Source organism: Neophocaena asiaeorientalis, unplaced genomic scaffold, assembly GCF_003031525.2.
Source record: "Neophocaena asiaeorientalis asiaeorientalis breed wild unplaced genomic scaffold, Neophocaena_asiaeorientalis_V1.1 scaffold70, whole genome shotgun sequence".
Classification (NCBI taxonomy): Eukaryota; Metazoa; Chordata; class Mammalia; order Artiodactyla; family Phocoenidae; genus Neophocaena; species Neophocaena asiaeorientalis.
This window is the reverse complement of record NW_020175410.1, coordinates 8,579,664-8,604,103: the sequence shown is the minus strand read 5'-3', so window position 1 is coordinate 8,604,103 and position 24,440 is coordinate 8,579,664. Positions and strand designations below refer to the sequence as shown.

The 24,440-nt window shown below is 37.3% G+C and overlaps 2 protein-coding genes across 4 annotated transcripts in view; both read left to right on the top strand.

Annotated features, from left to right (window-relative positions):
- Positions 1-24,440, top strand: part of UMAD1 (UBAP1-MVB12-associated (UMA) domain containing 1) — a 232,207-nt gene that overhangs the window by 75,982 nt on the left and 131,785 nt on the right. The window lies entirely within an intron of this gene.
- On the top strand, positions 18,329-19,747 carry LOC112414501 (protein transport protein Sec61 subunit alpha-like). The gene is given in 3 exon segments (XM_024766976.1): positions 18,329-18,401; positions 18,470-19,196; positions 19,198-19,747. Coding segments are annotated over 3 exon segments (1,350 nt in total).

The window sequence follows — 24,440 nt, the reverse complement described above, 5'->3', positions numbered from 1 at the left end:
AAATATATTTTAGCCTTTTAGGATGCTGTAAAATATTTTCTAATGAGTTGCTATTAGTCTTCTAACATGGGAAAAATAATAAAAATTTCTAATAGAAATGTATAACATCATGGCCATTTTGGGTGTTTTTAAAATTCCATGTTAATGTTAAACCTTAATCTTTGTTGTATTTGTGACAGAAAAAAAATAAAAATGACTTAAGTCAGTGTGAATAAGACTTTAACATTGCAGTTTAAATTTATAGACTTCAACATAACCACCCTTTTTTGGTGATCAACATTCAGTCTGATTTTCCACCTCATTGAAAACATTCTCCAGCTGCTGCTGAGTGATTTCATAAATTGCATTCATGATCCTGGCTTGAAGTTCCTTTAAAGAATGTGGTCTGGATGAATACACAGCAGTTTTAACACAGTCCCATAAAATATAATTCAGTGAGATAGGTCAAGTTTAAAGCTGCACAAGGATTTCATAAACACCCTGAGTAGATGGGCACTAAAACTCTGAATGTGTTATATGGAAAAACTTTATAAAGGATGGCAGTGTTCCAAATGTAGATTAAGTTGGTCATCTATGAAACAATTCCTACTACTGATGGTTCTTAATAGTACCACCTGCTAGTTCTTTCATATTAAATTGTGTGAAATAACACATTCTGTAAACTGATGAACTACTTATTTATAATAAATCCATCAATGAAAGAAACCTCTGTCATTAGAAATGGAGTTATTTATTAGACCCAAAAGGTCTTAAGCCAGAAATGTCAGGCATTTTTGAGCACAAAGAGTGTTGCAATCTGGCATTGTTTTTTAAAACAGCAGCAAGTAGCACACCATACCCAGTTGGTATGTTTGTCCCTTATCTGGCAGGAAACTCCAGAGTCTCCGGGTAATCAGCTCAATGCCAAGTTAAACCTCGGAAGGACATCAGTGGTCTTGGTGTATAGTTCTGAAGAAACTACTAGGCTATAAGTATGCACTGAAGGCTGACATTTTGAGTGCTTCACTGATGCATTTCCTTTGTCGATTTTATTTATTGGTTTAGTGAGAGTATCTTTCACCCAGCCATGACAATTGTTATTCTGCAAAACAAAGCAAACCAATATAAACTTCATATTCCTAAATTAGAATTGTGGTCCCCTTGTTAGTAATAGCCATTGCTCATGTTTTGAAATTAATGTGACCACATGAAATAGATGCTACACAGAAAACTTAGCAATATGTGATAATTATGCATACACAGGCTGGTATGTCACCAGCCACTGTGTAGAATTAATCCCAGGGCAGTTTTTACTGCTAGCCATTCATGTCAATTGAAGTTAGGTATTCTGCTAAAATACTTTAATAATTTTCAGCTCTGTCACTGAACCTTTCTTTAAATGTTTATAAAAACATGTGAATTGTTTATACTTATGTATTTTATATGCTTAATATACTTCATTTGTATTAGTAGCTTGGAAATGTCTTCTTTTTTTTAATTCTTCTGTCACTGAACCTTTCTTTAAATGTTTATAAAAACATGTGAATTGTTTATACTTATGTATTTTATATGCTTAATATACTTCATTTGTATTAGTAGCTTGGAAATGTCTTCTTTTTTTAATTCCTCTTTTTTTTTTATTGTGGTAAAATATATATAAATCATATTTATTTTAACCATTTATAAATATGCAGTTCAGTGACATTAAATACAGTCACAGTGTTGTGTAACCATCACCGCTGTCTATAACCAAAACTTTTTCATCATCCTCAACAAAAACTCTTTAACCATCAAACAGTAACAACCCCATTTTCCCTCCCACCAGCCCTTAGTAACCTCTATTCTATTTTCTGTTTCTATGAATTTGCCTATTCTAGGTACCTCGTGTACGTGGAATCTACAATATTTATCCTTCTATTTCTGGCTTATTTCACTAAACCTAGTGTTTTCAAGGTTCATCCATGTTATAGCATGTAACAAAATGCCATTCCTTTTTTGGCTTAATAAATCCCACTGTGTGTATATACCATATTTTGTTATTCATCGGTTGGGTTGTTTCCACCTTGTAGCTATTGTGAATCATGCTGCTATGATCATTGGTGTACGAATATTTGTTCAAATCCCTGCTTTCAGTTCTGTTAGATGTGCAGCGTAGGTAGTAGCAGAGTTGTTGGATCGTACGGTAGCTCTATGCTTAACCTTTGAGAGAGTGCCAAACTGTTTTCTACAGTGTCGTCTTGTTTTTAAACAATTATCACAGATTTTAAACATATACAAAAGTATACAAAATACTGTGAGTGTTCCTTGTATACCCATGAACTCATCCAGCTTTAATATTTACCAACTGATGGCTGTCATGTTTTATCTATACCCCTACCTGTTTCACCCCATTCCATATTATCTTTTTTTTTTTTTTTACATCTTTATTGGAGTATAATTGCTTTACATTGAATCCAGATACAGCAGACCAAGACAGACTTCCCACTTATTGATAAAATTAGAGATTTCTGTCATACATAATATGAATATCTCTCTTTAGAGAAGAAAATATGAGTGTAATTTCTGGTTCTTTTAGATAATTCTGAACTTTTAATTTCCTCGCATTTTCAAAGGATTGTAATTGCCTTTTTCTTTTCTTCTTTTTTTTTTTGTTATAGTTAAGAATTAGCAGTATATGCTTTAATTCCAAAGTATAGGGTTATTCTTCCCTACCTTTTAAAAAAACTTTTGACCCACGTTATTATTAGCAAAGTTATTATGATGTTACTGTAGAACTATAGGCTTAACTTAGAGCATTCTATTTGAGATACTGTCCTGTTTCTGTAATCCTAGGGAAACCGTCGTTAGCTCATGGAGTCTCAGAGCTGAGTCCGAAGGTAGTGGGATTTGGGGAATGCGGTGTCAAAGTAAGCCATCAGATTTCCCCTAGTGTGGATGTGACTCTCCTCTCAGTTCCCAGAAATTCTCTGGTTCCTGTATCTCGGGGGGTTGTAGCCTTTGTTATTGGTAAGATTTTTTATTTTAACTTAAGGCCTTTAGATTTGAACCCTTAAGAAGTTCATGAATATAGGAAGATTATGCTTTTAAAATTATCTTCCCTATTTAATTAAGCTATATTTTGGTGCTTTTACTTTCCAGAGTTAAATCTCTCTCCTAATTGGCTTTCACCTAAGTAAATTCAGAAGATTTGTCATTCTTCATTCTATGGAAAAGTGTATAAATTTTACTGTTCATTTGAAGTTTCATCATAGATATTCAAGAGCGTGAGGCATATGGTTAGAATGAAGCCCTTTACCACACCATGCTAAAACCAAATGCCTAGCCTAAAAAGCTTTTATAATCTTCGTTGTTCTTCCATTCTCCCCCTTAAAAACGCAAGAGTTACCTACCATCTCCATTAATTTGCACTGCTACCTTATGTTTCTTTTGGTCATTGAAGCAAAATATGCCAATTAACTTTATTTTTTCATCCTAAAAGCAGTGGTTTTAATCCCAAATGCATTAACTAAAAATGCTTTCCAATCTCCCACAATGTTCAGGAAATAGCTAAGACCTAAGACTCTGATATCAAAAAGCATTTTAATTCAGTTTGAATTGTATTATATAGTAAATATAAGATTATGAAGTGTTTTACTTATATTCATAAAAGTATGCTTAACGAGTATGTTGTGAATAGGGTGGTGTTATTTTTGTAGTTTCTTTCATGGAACACTTGGGTTTCATAAAACCAGTGATGTAAAAAAATTTCCAGGAACACATCAGATAAATTACTGTTTAATAGACAGTGATTTGTCCGTGAAGAGTGATTATACCTTAAATGAATATTGTTGCAAGGTCAGTCAAAGAGGAAAGTTGATATTGGTTGATTGATAGCATACCACTCTTGAAAGCACAGATATTATAGCTGGAAAAATCCTGTAAAGGTATCACATTTGAAGGAAAGATAGTATAATATAAAGGTAATTTTTAAAGGGACAATATATTGGTACATATTGTACCTTAATATATATAATAAAAATATATATTCTATACTAAAGACTAAAGATTTCAGCAAATTTTTAATCTAAGTCCACTTTTATAGTTTGTTATACACATTTCTTGGAGAACAAGTAGGGAAAAATCTCGTATCCTCGTCTCCAGATATGAATCTCTTCAGAATTAATTCTTACAAAGGCAGCTTTGGTTATGTTGACCCAAAAGTCTTATTCCTAATCTCCCCAAAAACTACCTGACTCAATTTAGGAGCTCTTGGGAACACCCATGAATTAGCTCCCATAGATTTTTTGCCATAGGAGTCATGTTCCTGAAAGTTTGTGCTGTCGTTAGGAATGGTTCTCTCATTATCTGTCTGTGATTGGAGAATTGCTTTGTCTGATAAAATCTTTTATATCTCCTGGTAAAGGGGAAGCTATGATCCTTATAACAAAGTGCTTTGCATTTAGTGAGAGAAGATTGTCTTTTGAGCATTGCGTCAAATGGACTTTGTGCTGTCCTTCCCAGTGACTTCAATGCCTTCTCTTGGAATGAAGGCTTTCCTGATTGCACTTGGAGTTTTCAGTGTTCTTAGTAGTTCAGGCTGCACTTAAGTCCTGATATAAGTTAGCCATCTCTCTCCTCAGTTCCCAGATGAATGCTACTTAACTATGACCTGAGATATTTGGTCTTTGAAGATGTCTGCTGGTCAGATCCTCTTCCTGAGACTGATCGCTTTGGATTTTTTGTAGCTCAGTTTTAAGATTGCTACATTTCTTCCTCCTAAGTTCCAGCTCTTGTGCGAAACCATGGATCTTCAGATTATAGCTCCATTTTTCTACCTGCCACTTTAATGAAGGTGGATTTAAACGCTTCTTCACCTGCTGAGTTTCTAGATGTCCTTAGATGGAGGAGTTCTGCTTATTTAGATGGCATCTGCTCGCTCAATACTTTCAAACATCTAGTTGTCTTTATTTATTTTATTCCAATGTGCTTTTCAAATTATCTTATTGATGTGCATGATAGCTCTTGTTTACTTGTTTTCACTTCACAGAACATGCTATTCTGCATCTCATCTGGTTCCTATCAATGTTTCTTCCAAAAAGTATTCTTTTTTACTTTAAAGTTCTCTCTTTGAATCCAAAAATTCTTTTCTTAACGTCTTCGTATAGAGTGACAGGGCAAAATAGGAAGCAACAGACTCATTCTTCAGTGTGTTAAGGTGGGAGCCACTGTGTCTCTGAGCTTTTCCACAATGCAGAAGACAGATGCCATCCTCTGCCAACACGTCCAGGACTGTTGGAGCCTGGCTTCCAATGGCCGCTCACAGAGCCGGTCACTTTCCATTCCCCGGTGGTAGGAAACAAGCTGAAAACAACTGGGGTGGCTGGAGGTCATCGGGACTCTGGTTTCCCCACAGACCCCACTGCTTGTCCAGCCACAGTAGCTGCCTCACTCCATGAGGGTGTTCCTTTCCTTGGATTGGGTCGCACCCCTGCCCCCCAGCTTTTCTAAAGCTACATTTTGAGAATCCTCTCACTTTTGGAGAAAAAGGAGTTAAGATTACTATATGTATATATAATTTTTATATGTTAATTTTGGGGGAACCCCATTGTCTATGAGTCAGACATCCGGAGTTGAATCTCAGCTCTGCTACTTGCCCGCTGGGACTGTGGTGAGTTAATTAACCTCTCTGGGCTTCAGTTACCTCAGCTGTGAAAGGATGATGATGATGTGGTGTCAGTAGGGCTGTTGAAATGTTTAGATCCAATAACTTATGTAAACTACTCAGCCCAGCACTGGGTACAGAATGGGTGCTCACTCAATAGCAGTTTCTCCTTCTCTCCAGCAGAATGCCAAGGTTTCTGCCCAAGCCCGCTACAAGTTCTTACATCTGGGCTTTGTTTTGTTTTGTCCGTCATTTAATCTCCAGAGCAAATAACGTTTAGTCATGTTGTAGGATCAGAAGCCTGGAGCAGACAAACTACTACCACAGTATAGATTTACAGATAAATCAGTAAGAAATACTCAGTGTTATTTGATTCATTTCACCTCTGACAGTTTTATTTATTTTTGATGACACACCAATGGTCATACTATTATTTTAATGTATACATTCAGATATGTAAAGTTTTAATTACCCTTATATTTTCATCTATCAGAAAGTAATTATTTTTGCTTTGTTGACTTATAAGTTTTTGCTGAATTGGTCTCTCTAAAGCTTGTCATATTGTCTCTTTGTATATAGTAACTTAAGAAAGAGTACAGAGTGTGGGCAGGTAGCATAATTTTATAGTAGCCACATTTTAAGATAAAATGTAGAAACACCCTAATAATAAGGTTGGTACATTTGCTTCTTTTTAACTAATCCTGAGTATTTTCTTTTTCTTGAAATGAGGTCTGTGTTTTTGGCTTTGCCTCTCATCTCTTTTGCGTGCGCTCAGTAAACGTCTGTAGGTTTAACTTACAGAACTCATCTTGGGGTTTAATCGAGGTTTTCCTTACTGAATGGTGTTTCGTGCTTGGTAGGGGCCTAGTCTGAGTAATCCTTTTGGCTAATTGGACCAAATAATTTCCTGCAAGTTATCTGTGGTGAATTACAGTAGGAGAGCCCAGTGAAAACTGTCCACCCTAGTGACCAGGAGCTAGACCTCAGAGCTTATTAGACCTGAATCCAGCTCTGGTTCACATGACATTAATTAGTTGTTGGTCTAGGCAAGTCAATTACTATCTTTGTGCCTCAGTTTTCCTATCTGTAAAGTGGAATAATAATGCCTAATTTATCAGATTGTTGTAAAGATTAAATGAGACAGTATATGTCAAAAACTTAGCCCAACACTTACATATACTGAGCCTTTAAGAAACCATAGCCATTATTATGTGATGGAAAATCCAGTGTTAACAAAACTTTATCTTATTGGTCACCTTAAAACAAAGCAACAACATAACCCAGTTTTTCATGTTTTCAATTGAGCTAATAGATTCTAAAGCCAGACTAATACAAAAATATCTTTTTGATACATATAGGTTTATAGTTATTTGAATTGATAAAAGGGTCTGTAGAATGTTAAATAGTAGTTAGCTGTTGAAATAATTAATCCAGTTTCTTAAAGATGTTTAATATAGGACCAAAGCCTAGTATAGGCATTGGAAGAATTTAGTATACTTTTTGAAATTTTTCCAGTATTGGATCTGACTCACTGACTTGAAACAAACAAAACAGAAGCTTGTTCTCCCTGTGCCCTTAGTGCCAAGAAGTAAATCATTGCTATATTCATCAAGTCATAAAGCTTAAATCGTCTCTGAGTTGGACACCTCAGGGTAGTATTTGATGCTAACTACTGATTCAACCAGGGCCTGGTGATGTTTAATGGACTGTTGTTCAAGGTCAATTGACACTAGGTGCTGCATCAATATTAAAGTATTGTACAACAATATGGATGTATAAAAACTTCCATTAAGCAATGAATACAAATGAACTTTTTTTGTCCTTGTAACCAAATATGCTGTGGTTTACTTGATGTGTTTTTCCTGCTTTCCTATTTTCTTCAGGCCAGAACCCCTGGCTCTTATCCACTCTGGGGTGGTGCTAATGCTCAAAAATGGCACTGCCTTTGCACTTGATGGCAAAGTGCCAGCATTTCCTGCGCACCTGCTGTGTGCAGTTGCCTTGACATGACTCCGTTTGGAATTAGATGGTAGCTGCCAAAGGTCAAGCCATTGGCTTCAAGGTCAACATTCCCAGGTGAGATAGAGAACAGGGAAAGGAAATAAAAAGAAGGAGACAGGGTATAGGGAATGAAATCTTGTTGTTTGAATTCCTGAAAGAACTGGCAGCCATTTTAGGGAAAAGGGTAAGAAATTATTTTTACTTCTCCGCACCAGTATTCAGGTACAATATCTGAACAAATTATAAACTTTTAAAATAAATAAAATATTGCTTAACTGTTACATAAGTATTCCTTAAGTAGCTTGGATTAAGGCATTTTAAAGTAGAAAGTTAGCATAGTTTGTTACAATATCAGAGTTTTAATTTGACACACCACAGATGAGACCCTATAAATACTTAGTAATGAACTGCTGTCGCATCAGACATTTAAGGTTTAATCACGTAGTCAATTTATATCTCACCGTCATTACCTTGCCTGGTCCCTGTGACATTCACCATATTGTCAGTAAGCTGCTGTAACCTCAAGTGAGATTTGGCATTTTTCCCCATTCCTAACACCTGCCCTTTCATGTAGTGCTCCAAAAAATGAGATAGTTCTTTGTAGCACACATCAGTAGCTCAACAAGTGTTTCTTTGAAGCAACTGATTATTTACTCTTGTGCCATATGGTATGACCTCGGCACATTTGCTGTCTAAAAACAGTCAGAAGTATTTTCAAAACTTAGATTCCTCAAGATCAGTTTTGTCAAGGAAGCTGACTGGTGTTCCTAATAACATAGCAAGTCAAGCAGTACGTTTAGAAAATCGGAATATTTACATTAGGATCAAAAGCTAGTTTTTCTTAAAATTTATATGTAAGAAAGAAAAACTGTGAGGCTGTACTAATCAAGGTATTTCATGATCTTCAGAGAAACTGTAGGATTTTAAAATTGCCACTTTGGATTGATGATGAATTCATGAAGAGTAGAAGAAATGACCCAGCTTGCCACTTTGGATTGATGATGAATTCATGAAGAGTAGAAGAAATGACCCAGCTTGCCACTTTGGATTGATGATGAATTCATGAAGAGTAGAAGAAATGACCCAGCTTGCCAGTGGTTGGTTGGAGAAACTTATAAAGATGTTCAGATTCTACATATATGTCTATACACAGGGGAGCCCAGAAGGTTAGCCAGGACTTGCCCAAAGAGAAATCTGAGTAAACTTGATAGTTCCTGTGTCAATGAGGAGAATAGAAAGGCAGCTTAAATAAGTCAAGACTGTTTAGCATCTAATTATTATGCAGTGAACCCCCTTCTTTCCCTTGATTGTTAAAAATTCTTGAAACTCTGGAATTGCTCCTACGTTCAAGGCATGAGGCAGATTTGAAATTCTGCTAACACTTTCATTCGAGAACTGGCCAGTAGCAACTTTTTAATAGGAAGCAAAGAATTCTGGTGTTTGGTCCAGACCTGTATTTTTTGCATTCACCTCAAAGGAAGGTTTGTGAGAATTTATGACTATTGTTTGTAATAACAACCTTTAAAAGTCAGCTATTCTCTATCCCCACCCAAATATATTTGCAAGATTACTTTTAAGTCCATAAAATCTATAAAAATCACCCAAATTCTCCTTCAAACTATTAAAATTTAGTTTTACACTGATTCTTACAAGATTGATGTTTTCTCTCCACAGCTTAGAATAATATTTTATTTGTCTTTAATTATTTCAAAATTTAAGTTGGTATTGCCTTTGTTGTAGAAATCTTAAATTCTAGAATTTTGAAATTTGGCAAACAAGTTCGAGTAGGACATACCTTTCATAACAGTTCATAACACTGTGCAGTCTTATAGTCTGCCTTTTCCATCCTGAAGTGTCGTGACACTTTTTACAGTTTACTACGTGGAGCAGTCAACAGATTCCTTAATCATTTTAGTATCTTTGAACTTTATCCAGCATCCATTTGTGTCTTGACACGTAGCTACCAGAATTAAAGACTGTTTGAGAGCAGAAATTAAAGTCTTCCTCAGCTAATGTTGAAATCAGGAATTCATTGTTTCTCCAAATCCTTTAAACCCTGACTTTTAGTTATGAATTTTTTTTTTTTTTGCACTCCACTCATTTGATGGAAACATTAATTAAGGTAATAGCATGGCAGCATTTCCCAGTGCCACTGTGAGTCCCTGAGCAGCGGTGCACATTACATTAACTTCTTCAGATTATATAGCCCCTATTTTGCACCGTGAAGCGGTAATTTCAGGGAATAGCGCTTAATGAAGTTCCCCCAGGTGTTGAACTTACTAGAGGAACTTTGAATTCCTCTTTTAAGTGCAAGGAAAAATAAAGTAGGAGGTTTGGCTTGTTTTCGTTTTTGTTTTTAACAGATTTTTAATGCAACAAATTAAAACAATTAGAACTATACTTCAATTTAAAAATAAATAAAAAACACATTAGAATGACAGTTCTGGTCCTCTCTGCCTATTGAGCCAACATTAACTTGAATAAACATGAAACCATTGGCTTGCTAAAAAGTAATTTTGGATTTTTCAGTTAACTGACATTGATGTGATAAGGACCGAGCAAAACATGCATATCTCTTCTGAAAGTGGGACTACTAAATGTAAGACATTAAATCAAGTTACTAAAAATTTAACACCTTTCTAAAGTGACAAAACTATTTTTTACTCCTAAGTAAAATACTTTCTTTTTTATTGTAATACAATTAACCACTTTATAATTACAGTTTTATTGAAGAAATCCTCCGTACCACCTTCCTCTTAAAACTTACTATCGTGATAAAATGCTGCTGTTAAACCACTACGGACGTGCTCCAAATGACATGGTGCCTGCTCAGATGTCCATACGTTTGTTCTCTACATCTGTGTCTCAATTTCTGCTCTGCAAACTGGTTCATCTGTACCATTTTTCTAGGTTCCACATATATGCGTTAATTTACGATATTTTGTTTTTCTCTTTATGACTTACTTCACTCTGTATGACAGTCTCTAGATCCATCCACGTCTCTACAAGTGACCCAATTTCGTTCCTTTTTCTGGCTGAGTAATATTCCATTGTATATATGTACCACATCTTCTTCCATTCGTCTGTCAATGAGCATTTAGGTTGCTTCCATGACCTGGCTATCGTAAATAGTGCTGCAATGAACATTGGGGTGCATGTGCTTTTTCAATTATAGTTTTCTCTGGGTATATGCCCAGTAGTAGGATTGTTGGGTCATATGGTAGTTCTATTTTTAGTTTTCTAAGAAACATTACTGTTCTCCATAGTGCCTGTATCACTTTACATTTCCACCAACAGTGCAAGAGGGTTCCCTTTTCTCCACACCCTCTCCAGCATTTGTTGTTTGTAATTTGTTTGGTTTTTTGTTACTGAACTGCTTGTAAATTTTGGAGATTAATCCTTTGTCAGTTGCTTCATTTGCAAATATTTTCTCCCATTCGGAGGGTTGTCTTTTGGTCTTATTTGTAGTTTCCTTTGCCATGCAAAAACTTTTAAGTTTCATTAAGTCCCATTCGTTTATTTTTGTTTTTATTTCCATTACTTTAGGAGGTGGATCAAAAAAGATCTTGCTGTGATTTGATTTGCATATATTGAAGAATCCTTGCATCCTTGGAATAAATCCCAGTTGATCATGGCATATGATCCTTTTAGTGTGTTGTTGGATTCTGTTTGCTAGAATTTTGCTGAGGATTTTTGCATCTCTATTCATAAGTGATATTTTTCTGTGATTTTCTTCTTTGGAGTATCTTTGTCTGGTTTTGGTGTCAGGGTGATGGTGGCCTCATAGAATGAGTTTGGGAGTGTTCCTTCCTCTGCAATTTTTGGGAAGACTTTGAGAAGGATGGGTGTTAGCTCTTCTCTGTATGTTTGATAGAAGTCACCTGTGAAGGCATCTGACCCTGGACTTTTGTTTGTTGGAAGATTTTTAATCACAGTTTCAATTTCATTACTTGTGATTGGTCTGTTCATATTTTCTATTTCTTCCTGGATCAGTCTTGGAAGGTTATACCTTTCTCAGAATTTGTTCATTCTTCCAGGTTGTCCATTTTATTGGCATAGCGTTGCTTGTAGTAGTCTCTTAGGTTGCTTTGTATTTCTGCGGTGTCTGTTGTAACTACTCCTTTTTCATTTCTACTTTTATTGATTTGAGTCCTCTCCCTCTTTTTCTTGATGAGTCTGGCTAATGGTTTCTCAATTTTGTTTATCTTCTCAAAGAACCAGCTTTTTGTTTTATTGATCTTTGCTATTGTTTTCTTTGTTCCTATTTTATTTATTTGTGCTCTGATCGCTATTTCTTTCTTTCTTTCTACTAACTTTGGGTTTTGTTTATTCTTCTTTCTCTAGTTCCTTTAGGTGTAAGGTTAGACTGTTAATTTGAGATGTTTTTTGTTTCTTGAGGTAGGATTGTATTACTATAAACTTCCTTCTTAGAACTGCTTTTGCTGCATCCCATAGGTTTTGGATCGTCGTGTTTTCATTGTCATTTGTCGCTAGGTATTTTTTGATTTCCTCTTTGATTTCTTCAGTGATCTCTTGGTTATTTAATAATGTATTGTTTAGCCTCCATGTGTTTGTGTTTTTTACCCCCTGTAATTGATTTCTAATCTCATAGCGTTGTGGTCAGAAAAGATGCTTGACACGATGTCAATCTCCTTAAATTTACTGAGCCTTGATTTGTGACCCAGTATGTGACCTATCCTGGAGAATATTCCATGTGCACTCGAGAAGAAAGTGTAATCTGCTGTTTTTGGATGGAATGTCCTATAAGTATCAATTAAATCTATCTGGTGTATTGTGTCATTTAAAGCTTGTGTTTCCTTATTCATTTTCTGTTCGGATGATCTGTCCATTGGTGTAGGTGAGGTGTTAAAGTCCCCCATTATTACTGTTGATTTCTTCTTTTATAGCTGTTAGTAGTTGCGTTCTGTATTGAGGTGCTCCTATGGTGGGTGCATATATATTTATAATTGTTATATCTTCTTGGATTGATCCCTTGATCATTGTGTAGTGTCCTTCCTTGTCTCTTGTAACAGGCTTTATTTTAAAGTCTATTTTATCTGATATGAGTATTGCTACTCCATCTTTCTTTTGATTTCCATTTGCATGGAATATCTTTTTCCATCCCCTCACTTTCAGTCTGTTTGTGTCCCTAGGTCTGTAGTGGGTCTCTTGTAGGCAGCATATATATGGGTCCTGTTTTTGTATCCATTCAGTGAGCCTGTATCTTTTGGTTGGAGCATTTAATCCATTGACATTTAAGGTACTTATCGATATGTATGTTCCTATTACCATTTTCGTAATTGGTTTGGGTTTGTTTTTATAGGTCCTTTTCTTCTCTTGTGTTTCCCACTTAGAGAAGTTCCTTTAGGCTTTGTTGTAGAGCTGGTTTGGTGGTGCTGAATTCTCTCAGCTTTTGCTTTTCTGTAAAGCTTTTGATTTCTCCAGCGAATCTGAATGTGATCCTTGCCAGGTAGATAATCTTGGTTGTAGGTTCTTCCCTTTCATCAGTTTAGATATGTCCTGCCACTCGCTTCTGGCTTGTGGAGTTTCTGCTGAGAAATCAGCTGTTACCCTTATGGGGTTCCCTTGTATGTTATTTGTCGTTTTTCCCTTGCTGCTTTCAATAATTTTTGTCTTCAGTTTTTGCCAATTTGATTACTTTGTGTCTCGGTGTGTTTCTCCTTCGGTTTATCCTGTATGGGACTCTCTGCGCTTCCTGGACTTGGGTTGCTATTTCCTTTCCCATGTTAGGGAAGTTTTCAAGTATAATCTCTTCAGATATTTTCTCGGGTCCTTTCTCTCTCTCTTCTCCTTCTAAGACCCCTATAATGCGAATGTTGTTGCGTTTAATGTTGCCCCAGAGGTCCTTAGGCTGTCTTCATTTCTTTTCATTCTTTTTCTTTATTTTGTTCTGCAGCAGGGAATTCCACCATTCTGTCTTCCAGGTCACTTATCCTTTCTTCTGCCTCAGGTATTCTGCTTTTGGTTCCTTCTGGTGTATTTTTCATTTCAGTTATTGTATTGTTCATCGGTGTTTGTTTGTTCTTTAATTCTTCTAGGTCTTTGTTAAACATTTCTGGCATCTTCTCATTCTTTGCCTCCATTCTTTTTTTTTAACATCTTTATTAGAGTATAATTGCTTTACAATGGTGTGTTAGTTTCTGCTTTATAACAAAGTGAATCAGTTATACGTATGCATATGTCCCCATATCTATTCCCTCTTGTGTCTCCCTCCCTCCCACCCTCCCTAACCCATCCCTCTAGGTGGTCACAAAGCACTGAGCTGCTCTCCCTGTGCTATGCAGCTGCTTCCCACTAGGTATCTATTTTACGCTTCGTAGTGTATATGTGTCCATGCTACTCTCTCACTTTGTCCCAGCTTACCCTTCCCCCTCCCTGTATCCTCAAGTCCATTCTCTAGTAGGTCTGCGTATTTATTCCCGTCTGGCCCCTAGGTTCTTCGTGACCGTTTTTGGGGGTTTTTTTAGATTCCATGTATATGTGTTAGCATACGGTATTTGTTTTTCTCTTTCTGACTTATTTTCTTTGTAGTATAGTCTGAAGTCAGGGAACCTGATTCCTCCAGCTCCGTTTTTCTTTTTCAAGATTGCTTTGGCTATTCGGGGTCTTTTGTGTTTGCATACTAATTGTGAAATTTTTCGTTCTATCTCTGTGAAAAATGCCGTTGGTAGGGTGATAGGGATTGCATTGAATCTTTAGATTGTTTTGGGTAGTATGGTCATTTTCACAGTGTTGATTCTTCCAATCCAAGGGCATGGTATATCTCTCCCCACCTATTTGTATCATCTTTAATTTCTTTCATGAGTTTCTTATAATGTTCTGCATACAGGTCTTTTTTTCCTTAGGTAGGTTTATTCCTAGATATTTTATTCTTTTTGTTGCAATGGTAAATGGGAGTGTTTTCTTAATTTCACGTTCAGATTTTTCATCATTAGTGTATAGGAATGCAAGAGATTTCTGTGCATTAGTTGTGTATCCTGCTACTTTACCAAATTCATTGATTAGCTCTAGAAGTTTTCTGGTGGCACCTTTAGGATTGTCTACACATAGTATCATGTAATCTGCAAACAGTGACAGTATTACTTCTTTTTTGATTTGGATTCCTTTTATTTCTTTTTCTTCCCTTATTGCTTTGGCTAAAACTTCCAAAACTATGTTGTATAATGGTGGTTAGAGTGGGCAACCTTGTCTTGTTCCTGATCTTAGCGGAAATGGTTTCAATTTTTCACCATTGAGGACAATGTTGGCTGTGGGTTTGTCATATATGGCCTTTATTATGTTGAGGAAAGTTCCCTTTATGCCCACTTTCTGGAGACTTTTTATCATTAATGGGTGTTGAATCTTGTCGAAAGCTTTCTTTGCATCTATTGAGATGATCATATGGCTTTTGTCCTTCAGTTTGTTAATATGGTGTATCACATTGTTTGATTTGCGTATATTGAAGAATCCTTGCATTCTTGGGATAGACCCCACTTGATCATGGTGTATGATCCTTTTAATGTGCTGTTGGATTCTGTTCGTTAGTATTTTGTTGAGGATATTTGCATCTATGTTCATCAGTGGTATTGACCTCTAGTTTTCTTTCTTTGTGACATCTTCGTCTGGTTTTGGTATCAGGGTGCTGGTGGCCTTGTAGTAGGAGTTTGGGAGTGTTCCTCCCTCTGCTATATTTTGGGGGAGTTTGAGAAGGATACGTGATACCTCTTCTCTCAATGGTTGATAGAATTCGCCTGTGAAGCCATCTGGCCCTGGGCCTTTGTTTGTTGGAAGATTTTTAATCACAGTTTCAATTTCAGTGCTTGTGATTGGTCTGTTCATATTTCCTGTTCTCTTCCTGGTTCAGTCTCTGAAGGTTGTGCATTTCTAAGAATTTGTCCATTTCTTCCAGGTTGTCCATTTTATTGGCTTATAGTTGCTTGTAGTAATCTCTCATGATCCTTTGTATTTCTGCAGTGTCAGTTGTTACTTCTCCTTTTTCATTTCTAATTCTATTGATTTGAGTCTTCTCCCTTTTTTTCTTGATGAGTCTGGCTAGCGGTTTATCAATTTTGTTTATCTTCTCAAAGAACCAGCTTTTAATTTTATTGATCGTTGCTATCGTTTCCTTCATTATTTTCTTTGCCTCCATTCTTTTTCCGAGGTCCTGGATCATCTTCCCTAACATTATTCTGAATTGTTTTTCTGGAAGGTTGCCTATCTCCACTTCATTTAGTTGTTCTTCTGGGGATTTATCTTGTTTCTTCATCTGGTACATAGCCCTCTGCCTTTTCATCTTGTCTGTCTTTCTGTGAATGGGGTTTTTGTTCCACAGGCTGCAAGATTGTAGTTCTTCTTGCTTCTGCTGTCTGCCCTCTGGTTAATGAGGCCATTTACGAGGCTTGTGAAAGTTTCCTGATGGGAGGGACTGGTGGTGGGTAGAGCTGGCTGTTGCTTTGCTGGGCAGAGCTGAGTAAAACTTTAATCCACTTGTCTGGTGATTGGTGGGGCTGAGTTCCCTCCCTGATGGTTGTTTGGCCTGAGGTGACCCAACACTGGAGCCTATCCAGGCTCCTTGGTGGGGCTAATGGCTGACTATGGCAGGGCCCACGCCAAGCACTACTTCCCAGAACTTCTGCTGCCAGTGTCCTTGTCCACACGGTGAGCCACAGCCACCCCAACCTCTGTAGGAGACCCTCCAACACTAGCAGGTAGGTCTAGTTCAGTCTCCTATGGGGTCAGTGCTCCTTCCCCTGGGTCCTGATGCGCACAGTACTTTGTGTGTGCCCTCCGAGAGTGGAGTCTCTGATTCCTGCAGTCCTGTCAGAGTCCTGCAATCAAATCCCGCTAACCTTCAAAGTCTGATTCTCTAGGAATTCCTCCTACCATTGCCGGACCCCCAGATTGGGAAGCCTGGGGCTCAGAACCTTCACTGCAGTGGGTGGACTTCTGTGGTATAAGTGTTCTCCAGTTTGTGAGTCACCCATCCAGCAATTATGAGATTTGATTTTATTTTGATTGCACCCCTCCTACCGTCTCATTGTGGCTTTTCCTTTGTGTTTGGATGTGGGGTATCTTTTTTGGTGAATTACAGTAGCTTCCTGTCGATGATTGTTCAGCAGTTAGTTGTGATTCCGGTGCTCTCACAAGAGGGAGTGAGAGTATGTCCTTCTACTCTGCCATCTTGAGCCAATCTCCTGAACTCTTTACCCTTTAATCATATGTTTTCATGTCTGGAGAGCAACTTACAATGGTTGCTTTCAGGAACAGCGTGTTGGTGGAGAAGGAGACTTTTTACTAATTGATTAATTCAGCAAATATTTATAAAGCACCCATTATGCGCCAGACACTATGTAAAATGTTGGCTATGCAGAGGTGACCAAGATGGACATGGTCCCTGTCTTCATGAATTTAACAACGTAGTGGAAGAGCCAGGCATTTAATATGCACATATGCATACACACACACATATGTATTTACTTACAAATTGTAATGAGTGATATGAAAGAAAAGGATGCTATGAGAGAGAATTCACAAGGGGGAACTAATTTAGGGTAGGAGGTGGCTCAGGAAGTGATATTTGTGCTGAAACTTGAACGATGAATCAGAGTTAGCTGGGCAAGAAGTGGAGGAAAGCGTTCCAGGTAGAGGAAACAGCATGTGCAAAAGCCCTGAGGCAGTAAGGATTTTGGCTTACTGGAAGAACTGAAAGAAGACCAGTATCACTGAAGTACAGAGGGGAGCAAAAACCTGGGATGAAATTGGATAGGAACAGGCAGGTCAGAATATACAAGGTTTGGCAGTTTGAATTTTGACCTGAAGTGCAAGGGAAAATTATTGAAGGAGTTTTAATCAGAGGAATGATAGTATCTGTTTTTTGTTTGTTTGTTTTAATTTAAAGACCTCACTGGTCTTTAAATTAAAGAGGAGAATCTGTAGGATATGGCCTAGAGCAATAATAAATAGTCCAGGCGAGAGGTAGTGGTCACTTGGACTAGAGTAGTGACAGTAGAAATGGAGAGAAGTGGGCACATTTAGAATGTATTTGGGGATATGGTGGTGGATTATATATGGGGGCAAGGAGGTTCCCTAGAATTAAATAAGTGTCTGATGGCATGAGCCATAGGGTGGAGGATATAGAAGTCTAGAGAAGGAACAGGTTTGGGGGGAACATCAAGAGTTCAGTTTTTAGACAAAGTAACTTTTATGTAGTAATGGAGGGTTTTTGTAGAGGTTTGGGCTTACAGTATAAATCTGGGGATTATCAGGGTGCAGATGGTATTTACATCATTGTGAATGAATGTGATCACCTAGGGAGGGAATGTTGAGAAAGAGAGTCCAGGACCTGGCCCTAGGGAGTTCTAAAACCTAGACCTTGAGTAGAATAGGAGACGTTCACAGATGGACTGAGAAAGAACAGCCAGAGAGTCAAGAGGAAAATACTGAGGAGAAAGGGTGTTGGGAAAGCTAAGAGAAAAGTGTTTCAGTAAGAATTAGACCCATTCTTGTGTAGTTGGAGTAAGCTTATATTACCTTTATAATTATATATGTATGTACATCTATATTTTTTTCCCTAAAAAATACCTTTTTAATGTATTGGTGGGGCTGCCCGGAGCATGTCGGGAGCGGGCACCGAGGTCCAAGCCGCAGGACCCTAGCGAAGGACGTGCGGAGGTCGCTGGGCCCCACCGGGCGGCCCTAGCTGCCGCCATGGGCATCACATTTTTAGACGTTATCAAACCTTTCTGTGCAGTTCTACCAGAAATTCAGAAACCTGAAAGGAAAATCCAGTTTAGAGAGAGAAGGTGCTATGGACTGCTATAACTCTTTTCATCTTCTTAGTATGTTGTCAGATACCACTATTTGGAATCATGTCATCAGATTCTGCAGATCCTTTCTACTGGATGAGAGTTATTTTTGCTTTCAACAGAGGAACTTTAATGGAATTGGGTATCTCCCCAGTTGTAACATCTGGTTTGATTATGCAGTCGTCAGCTGAAGCCAAAATCATTGAAGTTGGAGATATACCCAAAGACAGAGCCCTATTCAGTGGAGCCCCAAAACTATCTGGTATGATCATTACGATTGGGCAAGCCATTGTGTATGTCATGACGGACCTGTATGGGGATCCCGCTGAAATGGGTGCTGGAATCTGTCTCCTTATCATCATTCAGTTGTTTGTTGCTGGTTTGATTGTGCTGCTGTTAGATGAGCTGCTACAGAAGGGTTACGACCTGGGGTCTGGAATTTCACTCTTTATTGCCACCAACATGTGTGAAACCATTGTCTGGAAGGCCTTTAGTCCCACTACCATTAACAGTGGCAGAGGTACTGAGTTTGAGGGTGCAGTCATAGCTGTCTTTCATTTACTGGCCACCAGGACAGACACAGGTCAAGCTCTAAGGGAAGCTTTCAATCATCAGAATTTACCCAATCTCATGAACCTCATTGCTACAGTTTTCGTGTTTGCTGTTATATATTTTCAGGGATTTCATGTGGATCTGCCCATTATGTCGGCCCAGTACTGAGGGCAGTACAGCAGCTACCCCAAGCTCTTCTACACCTCCAACATCCCCATCATCCAACCTGTATGTTATTTCCCAGATGCTGTCAGTTCGATTTTTAGTAAATTTACCAGGCAACTTTTTAGTAAATTTACCAGGACCGTGGGCTGATGTCAGTTGGGGAGGACCTGCTTGTTCTTACCCAGTGGGGGGCCTTTGTTACTACCTTTCTCCTCCTGAGTCCATGGGCACCATATTTGAGGATCCTGTCCATGTGGTTGTTTATAGCATCTTCCTGTTGGGATCATGTGCATTCTTGTCTAAGATGTGGATAGTGGTGTCTTGTTCCTCAGCCAAAGATGTAGCTGAACAGCTTAAAGAACAGCAAATCGTAATGAGAGGCCACAGGGATACATCTGTGGTTCATGAGCTTAATAGGTGCATCCGCATAGCAGCTGTGTTCGGCAACTTGTGCATCGGCGCCCTGTCCGTGTTGGCTGACTTCCTCGGGGCCATCGGCTCAGACACTGGAATTCTGCTTGCAGTCACTATTATTTATCAGTATTTTGAAGTATTTGTTAAAGAACAGGCTGAAGTTGGTGGGATGGGTGCTTTGTTTTTCTAATGTTCCAGTATTTCTTTTTGTGTGTGTGAAAGGGAAAATATTTTGACACACTGTTTTTGTCAGATAATGCTGGCTCCCCTTTTCTCCTCTCACAGTTTGTTTTCAATTGCTGACCGTCTCATTCCTGAAATGGGCACGGAGCTAAGCCTGTGTTCAGCATTACTACCAGCTGCCTTAACACTGAAGTTTACATTATTCATTAAAAAACCTACATGCAGTGTTGCCTGTGATGCTGGAAACCAATGTACCTGCCTTGCCATGTTCGGTTGTGATGGTGAGATGGTGACGTGGATCAGTTTTGCACACAACATTCAAGACACTCAATATTTCTCCCACTTGTTTAAAAATAAATGTAATTCAGATTGCCCAAAAAAAAGAAATGTATTGGTATCCAAAAAGCAAACCTCACTGTAACTTATAAATGAAATTAACCAGTGAGATGACCTTGGATGAGCTCTCTTTTGGAGCAATTTTTTTAAATGTACACCTATAAAAGACATGTTCAAATGCATGTACAGGATACATACAGAGTGGGAAATATACAACATGCAGAATCCAAGTAGAAATTGTTTTTATAAAATTAGCATCCTGTTTTCCATGTATTATTACATGCCTCTGCTGGTTGGATTAATAGGACTTTAAGAAATATAAATGTTAAGGTTGAGTTTAATTTAGTTTTGATTTCTTGTTTGTTCTGATGTGTCAAATTTGGAAAAGTAGGGATTGCTCTGCCTAAGTATGATTTCCCCTTCATAGCTGGGTAATATAGCTTTACCAGTCAGACTTCAGGAATATGTCTGGTATTCCCCGAGCCTTTTTACAGTTGCAACAGCTGATGCTACTGAATTATTTTAGCAAATGATAGACTGTTTACTTGTAGAAGAAAGAATGGTGTAATGGAAAGAGCATGGACTTGGATTCAATTCTAGTTCGAATTCTTACTCCTGCACATTTGCACAGCCTACTTAATCTCTTCATCCTTAGTTTTCTCATGTATGAAGTGGCTATACATAATGAATACCTACTGCACAAAATTTTTGCGAGGACTAAATGAAATCAAGTATGTAAAATGCAGAAGAAAATGTCTTTCACAAAGTGTGCACTTAATAAATGTATTGGGTTTTTTTTGTTAAGTTTATAAAAAATATGGTTTCTGGAGTCTCCTGGCCCTTGCATCCAGTGTGCATCAGTCATTATTTTTCTCATCTAAAAAGATTAACATTTATTTTTCATCACAGAAAATGAGATTTTCACCATATATAATATTATTTATAAATATAAAAGAATTTAAAAATCAAGGCATAGCTCATATCAGTATTTGTTACTCTGTTTCTCAAGATGCCTTTTCTAAGTGACAACTTCTTAGAGGATTAATTCTTTTAATTAATGAGCCTAACATTTAGAACCAAAATTTTTAGGTAAAGTGATTTTCAGGATTGTCAAGTGAAAAGAATGTAAGTATGAGTAATCACAGATTTGAAATTCTGTATTCATTTATCTGAAATAAGCTTGATTGACGACAGAGTTACTATTGTTTGATGCTTTAATTTTTTTCATCTCCGATATTGATGTTTTATTTCATATAAAACGGCACTATGGTAGAACATTTGCTCTTCTTTCTGTCGTAATAGACTTGCTTTAAACTAAACCCATCAAGGTGCTGTACATTCAAATGCAATCACGTTAAAGTAATAATTCTCAGTATATTTGAAAAGACTTGCACAGAAATATTTATTGTAAAGCACATGGCTTTTACAGTGCGTGCACTAGGCTGTTTTTGCTTGGTCTGTATTTATGTCTGTGTATCTACATTCCTGTTGAAATCTGAAAGAGGTGCTGTATATTTAAGTATTCAGTTTAGTCACATCAATGTGCATTTCTGTTTAAGTATCTGTGTAGAATTGGATTAGAAGCAACACAATCAGATTTGGCTGGTGAGTCAAAATGAAATGTATATAAGTTCACTTTTTTACAAATAAGTTGTTCTGAAATCAAAGTAGGAGAATAAATGTAGTGTGAAATGTTACACAAAATACAGGCACAGCATAATTAGCAAAGGTTAGTAGAAATGCTATTTGTTAAAACCTGAAGTGTAACAGTCAATTTCCTCACTACAGGAAATAGCAAAGCAGTTAACAAACATCATCTGTCAAAAACAGTGTTAAGGCAGGTTAAGAACCACAAATATACGAAGTTTATAAGTTGTAAAACTGAAAAGGGAATGCATTTGATTTTAATATCTTTTACAATTTTTAAAAATGTTATACTGATTGATTTATTCAATAAAATTTCCAAAATCATGTTAATACTTCCTTTATCTATGGGCTGATAAAATATTTTAGATGTGGGATTTTCCTAGTTTGGACAAAGTGCCTCTACTGAAGGAAGAATCTACTCATAATTAAAACTGGGGAAAGAAAGTTATTTTTTTCCATTCTGCACTTTCTTAAAATTATTGTGGTAAAATATATATAACATAAAATTTTCCATTTTAACCATTTGAAATGTACAATTTAGTGGTATTAATTACATTTACAATGTTGTGAAACCATCACCACTGTCTATTTCCAAAACTCTTTCATCACCCTAAACAGAAACTATATTTTTTAATAAAGTCTTTATTGAGATATAATTCATATACTATAACATTAACTTACTTAAAGTGTACAATTCAATGGCTTTTAACATATTCACAGAGTAGAGCACTCGTTGTGTAGTTTTACAGGCAACTCTAGAACCTTTTCATCACTTCAGAAAGAAACTCTGTACCCAGTAGCAGTTACTTTTCATTTTCCCCAAACTTTCTGCCTCTATAGATTTCCATTTTCTGGACATTTCACATAGTGAAATCATACAATATATTTGATCTTTTCTGACGCTTATTTTACTTCTTTTGTGGCTGGGTCCTTTACTTCTTTTACTTTTCAAGGTTCATCCACGTTGGAACATGTATTATTATTCCATTCTTTTTTATTGCCGAATAATATTCCACTGTATGGCTATACCATATTTTGTTTATTCATTCATCACTTAATAGACATTCAGATTATATCTACTTTTTGGCTAATATTAATAATGCTGCTGTGAATATTTGTGTACAGGTTTTTGAGTATATATATTTTCATTTCTCTTGGGTATATACCAAGGAGTGGAATTGCTGAGTCATATGGTAACTCTATGTTTAATTATTTGAAAAACTCCAGACTGTTTTGCAAAGGGCCTGGCCCATTTTACAGTCCTAAGTGCAGTGTGTGCAAGTTCCAATTTCTCAATATCCTGGCCAATACTAATTGTTACTGTCTGTCTGTCTGTTTTTTCTTGTTTAATTGATTTTTATTGGAGTATACTTGCTTTACAGTGTAGTGTTAGTTTCTGCTGTACAGCAAAGTGAATCAGCTATACATATGCATATACCCCCTCTTTTTTGGATTTCCTTCCCATTTAGGTCACCACAGAGCATCGAGTAGGGTTCCCTGTACTATACAATAGGTTCTCAGTAGTTATCTATTTTATACATAATAGTGTATATATATGTCAATCGCAATCTCCCAATTCATCCTGTCCCCCCTTCTCCCCCTGTTATCCATACGTCCATTCTCTATGTCTGTGTGTCTATTTCTGCTTTGCAAATAAGTTCATCTGTATCATTTTTCTCTATTCTACATATAAGCAATGTATACGATATTTGTTTTCCTCTTTCTGACTTACTTCACTCTGTATGACAGCCTCTAGGTCCATCCGCATCTCTACAAATGACCCAATTTTGTTCCTTTATATGGCTGAGTAATATTCTATTGTATATATGTACCACATCTTCTTTACGCATTCTTCTGTTGATGGACATTTAGGTTGCTTCCATGCCCTGGCGATTGCAAATAGTGCTGCAGTGAACATTGGGGTGCATGTATCTTTTTGAATTATGGTTTTCTCCAGGTATATGCCCAGGAGTGGAATTGCTGGATCATATGGTAGTTTTGTTTTTAGTTTAGTTTTTTTTTTTTTGTGGTACACGGGCCTCTCACTGTTGTGGCCTCTCCCGTTGCGGAGCACAGGCTCCGGACGCGCAGGCTCAGCGGCCATGGCTCACTGGCCCAACCGCTCTGTGGCATGTGGGATCTTCCCGGACCGGGGCACGAACCCGTGTCCCCTGCACCGGCAGGCGGATTCTCAACCACTGCGCCACCAGGGAAGCCCGTTTTTAGTTTTTTAAGGAGCCTCCATACTGTTCTCCATAGTGGCTGTATCAATTTACATTCCCACCAACAGTTGTAGGAGGGTTCCCTTTTCTCCACACCCTCTCCAGCATTTATTGTTCATAGATTTTTTTGATGGTGACCATTCTGACTGGTGTGAAGTGATACCTCACTGTAATTTTGTTTTGCATTTCTCTAATAATTAGTGATGTTGAGTATCTTTTCATGTGTTTGTTGGCCATCTGTATGTCTTCTTTGGAGAAATGTTTATTTAGGTCTTCTGCCCATTTTTTGATTGGGTTGTTTGTTTCTTTTTTGATATTGAGCTGCATGAGCTGCTTGTATATTTTGGAGATTAATCCCTTGTTGGTTGCTTCATTTGCAAATATTTTCTCCCATTCTGAGGGTTGTCTTTTCATCTTGTTTATTGTTTCCTTTGCTGTGCAAAAGCTTTTAAGTTTAATTAGGTCCCATTTGTTTATTTTTGTTTTTATTTTCAT